Here is an 8,795-nt window from a genome sequence, read left to right as displayed (position 1 = left end):
GGCAGGAGGATCAAGACCAGCCTGGGCAACATAGTGAGACCCCATCTCAACAAAAAATTTAAAAATTAGCCAGTCATGATGGCATGCACCTGTAGTCCCAGCTACTTGGGAGGCTGAGGCAGGAGGATCGCTTGAGCCCAGGAGTTGGAGGTTGCTGTAAGCTAGGATGACGCCACGGCACTCTAGCCTGGGCAACAGAGTGAGACTTTGTCTCAAAAAAATAAATAAATAAAATAAATAAAAATAAAAAAATAAAACCAGAACCTGTAGTACATAAAAATTGACAGCCTTGCAGTTTAAAAGCAGCAAATCTAATATTCTGTCCATCAGTGTCTAAAAAACAATCCAGCTCCACTTCGACCTGGTTGGCAACATCAGGCCAGGCCGTTCTGTGTTGTCAGCTATAACACCCTTTATCCTGAGACCTCACACCTCTTAGTTAAGGCCACCCTGAAGGCCCACGTCTTTCCTTTGCCCAGGTCTGAGTGGCCCAAGCCCAGTTTCCTTGAAGCTGCCCTGCTTCATACGGTCCTTCCTCTCTAGAAACAGCCACTCACCTATGGACAAAACTGCAATCATTTGATAAGGTCAGAATAACACATGATCAGCTTAGATTCTGTCACCCAGGTTACCTGGTTAAAAGTCAACCACACAAATGTAAATAAACCACCTGACCTAGTATGAGCCTCTACATATCACCTAAGTCAAAACATTTGTCCACATCCATGAACCTGAGCCCCACCCAAAGCTTCTTAATGGTTTTTTTCTGGCCTGCAAATATACTCTTGAGGGGATCCAAGAACTAGCAGCCTTCTTCTGTGCCTAGGTTCTAAACAAATTGAGAAATAAAAGATGTTTGCCAAAATGTCACCTTTATCATCTGTAGAGATGTAGGTTGGAGTATGTGGCTGACATCTGTGGGCGAGTGGCCCCACCAGTAGTGACCCCATATTTAGAGAGAATTACCCAATCTCAGGTGATGCCAGGCCAGGCAGGCCTCCCAAACCCTGGAGGGGCTGAGGGGAACTTGTACTCTCTGGGGTGCAGTTCACTCCTAAAAGAAAAGGATCTGATCTCAGTGGAACATTCCTAGACTATTCTTCCTGATTCTACCAGAGTGGTCACGTACCTCCCCTGGAGAAGGTGTGAGTAAAAGGGTGGAAGAGGTCTTCCAACATGCAAAGGACTTACCAGGACAAAAAATTATAACAAAACATGATCCCGGGGTTGGGAGGGGGGAAGCCAGAGATCATTCAGGTTATAGAGTAGAACTTAAAAAGCAGACTTAATCCAATTGATATCATCCAAAAGTGATTAAAGAAGAAATTACATCCGGAAAACAGGAATAGAATGGTAAGGAAAAAAGTCGAAACAAAAAAAGAAAGATTTCTGGAAAATTTAAAAATTGTCAAAGTATGACATTCAATTCAAGGGTGGGAAGATAGGAATATAATACAAAAAGACAGAAAATATGAGAGACGTGAGTCACACTCCAACCAATAGGAATATCTGAAAGAGAAAACACATAAAGGTAATATTAAAATACTTACTTCCTTCATAGTATTTATCTGAAAAAAAAAAAGAAAAGAAAAGAAAAAAAAAATACTTACCAACTGGTTTGGCCTGTGTGTGACCTATCAGAACATGCTTCCACCAGGATTTCAAGACCAGCCTGAGCAAGAGTGAGACTCCCGTCTCTACTAACAATAAAAAAGATTAGCTGGGCATGGTGGCACACCCCTATAGTCCCAGCTACCCAGGAGGCTGAGGCAGGAGGATCGCTTGAGCCCAGGAGTTTGAGGTTGCTGTGAGTTAGGCTGATGCCACCGCACACTAGCCCCGGCAACAGAACGAGACTGTCTCAAAAAAAAAAAAGAATTTTTATTTTTTTTAAATTTAAAACCACAAAGTGATTAATGCATTTTTAAAATGATAACATAAGCATATTATTCACAGATATGGAGGTAACTACCAGAAGAAATAAAAAGAGAAACAGTTAAAAAGTAGTTTGTGGCCGGGCGTGGTGGCTCACGCCTGTAATCCTAGCACTCTGGGAGGCCGAGGCGGGCGGATTGTTTGAGCTCAGGAGTTCGAGACCAGCCTGAGCAAGAGCGAGACCCCGTCTCTACTAAAAATAGAAAGAAATTAATTGGACAGCTGAAAATATATATATATAAAAAAAATTAGCCGGGCATGGTGGCACATGCCTATAGTCCCAGCTACTTGGGAGGCTGAGGCAGTAGGATTGCTTGAGCCCAGGAGTCTGAGGTTGCTGTGAGCTAGGCTGACGCCACGGCACTCACTCTAGCCCTGGCAACAAAGTGAGACTCTGTCTCAAAAAAAAAAAAAAAAAGTAGTTTGCCTCAGAGGAATGGGTTGGGTGTGGGAGAGGTGGATTACAGGACAAGCTTCCCCTGTAACCTCTGTTATATTATTCGAGTTTGCAACTTTGTGCATCTATTTCTTGTATAAAAATAGAAACAATGAAAACAACAAAGCCACAAGCAAAAAGGATGAAATATAGAACCATCCAACAGACTGGATGCCTCCCCACTGACAAATCCCCCTGGGAAGCCAAATTATAATCAGGATGTTCTACTGAGCAGGACTCAGCACAGGCAAGGGGTCACATGATCCTGGTGACAGGCAGGCAAAGACCACCACAGGCATTGGCTCCACAGGGGCTGGACCCGATACCCATGTACAGGGTGTAGGGTGCCTGTCGCCCTGTGGGCCTCTGGCCAGTGTTGCTCTGTGTAGTTCAGCTGGCCAAGCCCCTTCTGAAGGACACTTTCTTTCTTTAGATTAATATTAGATGCCTTCTAATATTATTACATTGCTACCAAGGCCAGACCTATAAGCCATCCTGTCATTTGAAGGTGGCATTGTGAATCGCCACTCTATTTTAAAGAATGTTTTGGAGCGTTATCTATCCTATTTCCAAGTGCTTGCGTACTACTTGCTTACCACGTTCGAGGCACTGTGCTACCGCCCACATAGCCCTTGCACGCAAGGACAGTTTCCGAAGGCTGAAACTTACCAGGCAGCACTCTGTAAGTAGAACTATTTCTACTTTATACTAGTGGCACTACTCCCACTATAGCTGCCTCTCCCAGTGGGATGGTCGCAGGGAAGGAAACTAAGGTTTATCGTGTGTCTGCTCTGTGTCACCCAGCCCCACGTTCCTCATGATGAAAAGGACGGGATACAGTCTGTGCCCAGCCATGACTGCTGCTGGCGGCTCAGGCACACATGGGGTCTTGGAGAAGCCTCTGTCGGTTCTCTACTACAGATCTGAGTGATATATTCGGGCCTCAACAGAGCCCACAGGGTGGCAATGAGCTGAGAGAGGTTACTCTAGTATATATAGCCCTGCCCCGGCCCCCATCTCTGGTGTGTGACGTTGGACTTGGTCCTTTTTCTTTCTTTTATCTTTTATTATTATTTTTTTCCATCTAAAGTATGATCGTGGTGTTCTTTTTCTTGAATGGATTTCTTCCTCTTTCTAACAGCTCTTGGGTTCATTTCTAGCTTTTTCTTCCTTGTTCAAGATTCCACCTCGGGTATGGCCTCTGGCATGAAGTGGCAGTCATTTTTGTGCTATCCGGCCTTCTCTTGCCAACACATCTATGCAGTTTGTTATGCTTCACGAGGTCTCTGTCTCCCCCCAGCCATGAGTTTCATTACTGAATAGTTTCTGGGCTCTAGGAAAGGGGGTGGAAGGAAAAGAAAGAAAACTCATCACACACATTTGATCTCATTTGCTCCTTGTGACAACCCTATCGGGTAGGTATTATCCTTATTTTACACAAGAGGAAACTGAGGCTCAAAGAGATTAATTGACCCCAGGTCACCCAGCTACAAAGTGGCAGAGTCATGGTTTGAAGCAGACCCGCCTGGCCACAAGTGCTGTGTTTGATGCCCAGCACTCTGATCCCCCCCAGGTGGCCGAGAAACTGGAAATGCTGAAAAAACAGTATGATGAGAAGCTGGCGCAGAAGGAGGAGCTTCGCAAGAAGTCTGAGGAGATGGAGATGAAGCTGGAGCGAGCTGGGATACTGGTGTCTGGGCTGGCTGGCGAGAAGGCCCGCTGGGAGGAGACAGTCCAGGTGGGATCTCTTGTGCCGCCTGGCTCTACTTTCACTCTGCTCGCCAGTTTCAAGAGATCCATCCCCTTTAGGTCGAGGGACAGTCAGAGGAAATAGGGAAACGGGTGTAGGGAACTCCAAGAATAGAGGGGTGGGAGCTCTCCCCCTCCCTCCTCACATTTGGTGAGAACAGTGGAAGGAAAGGCTTTTCGCGCCTGCAGGGACCTGCTTCAGTGTTCGGTTGGGCTGCAAAGCGCACACAAGGACTCATGATATAGCCCGCTGACCTGATAGAAAACAGACATGGCACATCTTGTCTCTGCCCTCAGTGAGCTCCTGGCTTTGCAAAAAGGGTAGGCCTTATTAGTAGAATGTAAACATTGCTGTCAGAGATGGAGAACTCAAAAGTAGTTAGAACTAGGTTAGAGTTCTCAGAATGCAAAGGTTTAGGCAAGGGGAAGAATCCCTTTGATGGAGATAGTGTCCAGCGGACAGTGTGTCTCCCAGAGCGCTGGGAGCCCCGCAGGCTCACACCTCCCTCCTACCCCCTAGGGCCTGGAGGAGGACCTGGGCTACCTGGTGGGTGACTGTCTCCTGGCAGCTGCCTTCCTGTCCTACATGGGCCCCTTCCTGACCAACTACCGGGATGAGATTGTCAACCAGATCTGGATCAGGAAGGTGAGATGGCACGCGGGTGTGGGAAGCAGCCTCTTGGACGGGGCTCTGAGACCAGGGCTGGGGGCAGGGCTCTGGGGAATATTAAGAGATGCGGAGGAGGGGTAGGGGCTGCTGGACACAGGTCTTCAGGCTGAAGTTTGGGGCTTTTCTCTCCCCAGATCTGGGAGCTTCAGGTTCCTTGCTCACCTCGATTTACCATTGATAATTTCCTGACCAATCCTACCAAAGTCCGGGATTGGAACATCCAAGGGTTGCCCTCAGACGCCTTCTCCACTGAGAATGGCATCATTGTCACCCGGGGCAACAGGTGAGGATGCTGCTGGAGCGGGAGGCAGGGCAGGAGCTGGGTCTGGCTTCTGACCCGCACTTGCCCCCTCAGGTGGGCGCTGATGATTGATCCTCAGGCCCAGGCCCTGAAATGGATTAAGAACATGGAAGGAAACCAGGTATACGTCTGGGCGCCTGATTTTGTCTCCCCAGTAGAATCTCTCCCCAAGCCTTGTCTCCTCCTGAGGTCCTACCCTTGGACCACTGTCTCTCTCATATCCTCAGTGTTTCTTCCATCCTGCCTCTTGCTGTCTAGGGCCTAAAGATCATCGACCTTCAGATGAGCGATTATCTGCGAATCCTGGAACAGGCCATTCAGTTTGGATACCCGGTGCTCCTCCAGAATGTGCAGGAATATCTGGACCCCACACTCAACCCTGTGCTCAACAAATCTGTAGCTCGAATTGGTCAGGACCCAGGCTTACGGTGGGGCTGATCGTGGGACCCCGGGCAGGAAGGGCTGGCTTTTTGGCTGTGTCCTCTATTCACCTGTCCCCACATTTAGACAGCTCTGGGCTGGACCCTTTAGAACAGGCTGAGTCACTGCCACTGGATGCTGGTGGGGAGTGGGTGGGCCCTTACCGTGTCACCCGCGGCCCTTGCCCTTGCCCCTCTTGTGGACGTAGGTGGTCGGCTGCTCATGCGCATTGGAGACAAGGAGGTGGACTACAACCCCGATTTCCGTTTCTACATCACCACCAAGCTCTCCAACCCCCACTACAGCCCGGAGACCTCAGCCAAGACCACCATCGTCAACTTTGCAGTTAAAGAACAGGTGGGTGGGGGCTGATGCCCAGACTGAGCTAGGGTGAAGCAGGAAGGGCTGTAGAGTTTGGTAGGATTGAGAAAAAGGATAAGCTTGTGTTGGGCAGATGGGGATAAGGGTCTTGGGAGGAGTAAAGGGATGAGGAGGGTGAAGGTCACAGGAGTGAGCCCCTCGCCCTGAGTCCTGGTGCCCCCAGGGCCTGGAGGCCCAACTGCTGGGCATCGTGGTTCGGAAGGAGCGACCGGAGCTAGAGGAGCAGAAGGATTCGCTGGTCATCAATATCGCTGCCGGCAAGAGGAAGCTCAAGGAGCTAGAGGACGAGATCCTTCGGTGAGACCTTGCCTCTGCCCGGCCACCTTCCCGTTGGCCCACTCCCAGCCAGCACCCAGCTGGCTCAATCGCAGGCACAGCCAGCATCCCAGGGGGGCGACAGGGGGTCCCTCCCTCCAGCCACTACCCCAACCCCTTGACCTGTGCGCCTCTCGGCTTTCCCCAGGCTGCTGAATGAGGCCACTGGCTCCCTGCTGGACGACGTGCAGCTGGTGAACACTCTGCAGACCTCCAAGATAACTGCCATGGAGGTGACCGAGCAGCTGGAGATCAGTGAAACCACGGAGATCAACATCGATTCAGCCCGAGAAGTGAGCTCTGTGCCCTCCAGCCCTGCTCGCCACCAGCCAACAGGAAGCAACATGATCCTGTTGGCTTGAGGCCCCCTCCCCTGACCCCCTGCTCTGTGCCGTGCCTCTCTGTGACCTGACCCTGATCCCCCAACCACCACCCCCTGGCAGGCTTACCGCCCGTGCGCACAGCGGGCGTCAGTCCTGTTCTTCGTGCTCAATGACATGGGCTGCATCGACCCCATGTACCAGTTCTCACTGGATGCCTACATCAGCCTCTTCATCCTCAGCATTGACAAGAGCCATCGCAGCAACAAGCTGGAGGACCGCATCGACTACCTGAATGACTACCACACCTACGCCGTCTACAGGTGCCTCCCCATGCGCCCCAGGCGGAGGCCAAGTGGCTGGCTCCAGTGCCACCCTTCTGGCCTCTTCTACCTCGGTGCTTTCCTGTGCCACCATTCTCGGCCACTGCCCTCCTCTCCACGCACCTTCCTGCGTGGCTCGTCCACTCTCAGGGCTTAGCTGCCCCCTGTGGGCCGATTTATTCCCGGTCTGTCTTTAGCGCTGCCTTGAGCATTGGATTTGCACACACAACTGTGCATCACACCAGCACTTCTCAAATGTGAATGTGCACCTAAAGCCCTGGCGATCGTATTAAATACAGGTTAAGGTTCAGTAGGTCTAGGGTGGGGCCTGAGATTCTGCACTGTAAAGAAGCTCCCAGCTGCCCCCACTGCTCCTGGCCATGGGTGACATTCTGAGCAGCAAGGTACTTGGCTTCTCTGCCTGGACATCCCACGGACCCCTCAAGTTCAACTTGTTTCAGATCAGACTCATTATCTTCCCTGTTCCTTCAGGGTCCTCATCCCTGAATGGCACCAACACTCACTACCCAGTCACCCAGGCCAGACGTGGGGAGTTATCCTCGGCCCTTCCCTCTCACATCAGTCGTCAGGTTTTGCTCATGAGTATTCTGCAAACTTTTCCCTCCTCGTTCCCCCTACTGCTTCCACAGTGCTTCATTTCAGGCTTTCATGAGCTTTTTTCCCAAATTGCACGATGGTCTCCTGCAGGTTGTGCTCTAACTGCCCCTCTTGATCTATCCTCCTGCGGCCGCCTGCGTGGGCAAACCTGACCTCGTCACTCCCTGGCTCTAGCTTGTCTGTGGTTATCTTGTCCCCAGTGGCCACAAATCACTCACCCGCCTTGGCCTCCCCTTTCCCACCTTGTACCTTGTGCCTGGGCGGCCCAGCAGCCCCTCAGGCCAGGCCCTCCTCACGCCCCTGCTTTTGCTTGTGCTGGGACTCCGCTGCCTTTCCCACATCACTCGAAAACTCTGCTGCACCTCGGGCAACTTCTCTCCCCAACTTTCCCTGTGTTCCCTATGCACCACGGCCACCTCTCCGTAGGACTCAGCCCATCCTCTCATAACCGGTGGCCTCTCTGTCCTTCCAGAGGCCATGGCTCATTCGTCTTTGTGTCTTCAGGCCCCAGAGAGTGCTGGCAAGATAGTAGGGGAATAAACAAGGTTTTGTTTTTCTAATGGAACTGAATGACTAATTACAACTGAATTCTGGGCAAATCACATCTCTCTAGGCCTGAGTCCTTGGCTGTTTCCCGGAGGTTTGGATTAGAGGCTGAGTAAGGTCCTTCTCTGTAAGGTTCTGTGATTGCATGATCTCCACTCATTGAGCTTCCGTGTTGGGCATCCCGCCCCTACTTCATCCTGAATCCCCCATCCTCCCCGTACTCTTCTCCCAGGTACACCTGTCGCACCCTTTTTGAGCGCCACAAGCTACTCTTCAGTTTTCATATGTGTGCCAAAATCCTGGAGACTTCCGGCAAGCTCAACATGGACGAGTACAACTTCTTTCTGCGTGGGGGTGTGGTGAGTCGGGCAGAGGGCACATCCCCATTTCGGGCAGTCAGGTTGGGGATGAGATGAGGGCAAGTGTGATAAGGACTCCAGACCCACAGGGTCAAGCCCAAGACTTCAGCAAGTGAGCCGAGAAGAACCGTGCAGTGTCACGTGCACGATGAGCTCCCAGGGGCTGGGGGGTGACTTGCCATGCACCCCCTTGCACACTGCACAGGCTGGGCTTTGGGACATCTCTCACTTGTGACCCACCAGTGGGCATAGTCTTGCCACTTTTTTTTTTTTGAGACAGAGTCTCACTGTGTTGCCCCGGCTAGAGTGCCGTGGCGTCAGCCTAGTTCACAGCAACCTCAAACTCCTGGGCTCAAGCGATCCTCCTGCCTCAGCCTCCTGAGTAGCTGGGACTACAGGCACGCGCCACCATGCCCGGCTAA

The 8,795-nt window shown here is 51.2% G+C and overlaps 1 protein-coding gene across 1 annotated transcript in view; it reads left to right on the top strand.

Moving 5' to 3' along the window:
- Positions 1-8,795, top strand: part of DNAH2 (dynein, axonemal, heavy chain 2) — a 102,793-nt gene that overhangs the window by 84,067 nt on the left and 9,931 nt on the right. The window contains exons 64-73 of the mRNA XM_012655607.1: positions 3,945-4,109; positions 4,641-4,766; positions 4,925-5,073; positions 5,146-5,212; positions 5,350-5,500; positions 5,720-5,868; positions 6,056-6,189; positions 6,356-6,500; positions 6,651-6,850; positions 8,247-8,373. Coding sequence (XP_012511061.1) covers positions 3,945-4,109; positions 4,641-4,766; positions 4,925-5,073; positions 5,146-5,212; positions 5,350-5,500; positions 5,720-5,868; positions 6,056-6,189; positions 6,356-6,500; positions 6,651-6,850; positions 8,247-8,373 — 1,413 coding nt within the window. The remainder of the gene's footprint in view (positions 1-3,944; positions 4,110-4,640; positions 4,767-4,924; positions 5,074-5,145; positions 5,213-5,349; positions 5,501-5,719; positions 5,869-6,055; positions 6,190-6,355; positions 6,501-6,650; positions 6,851-8,246; positions 8,374-8,795) is intronic.

The sequence above is a fragment of the Propithecus coquereli genome, unplaced genomic scaffold, assembly GCF_000956105.1.
Source record: "Propithecus coquereli isolate 6110/MARCELLA unplaced genomic scaffold, Pcoq_1.0 Scaffold482, whole genome shotgun sequence".
In the NCBI taxonomy this organism is placed as follows: domain Eukaryota; kingdom Metazoa; phylum Chordata; class Mammalia; order Primates; family Indriidae; genus Propithecus; species Propithecus coquereli.
Note: the sequence above shows the minus strand (reverse complement) of the source record. Positions and strands in the feature narration are given on the sequence as shown.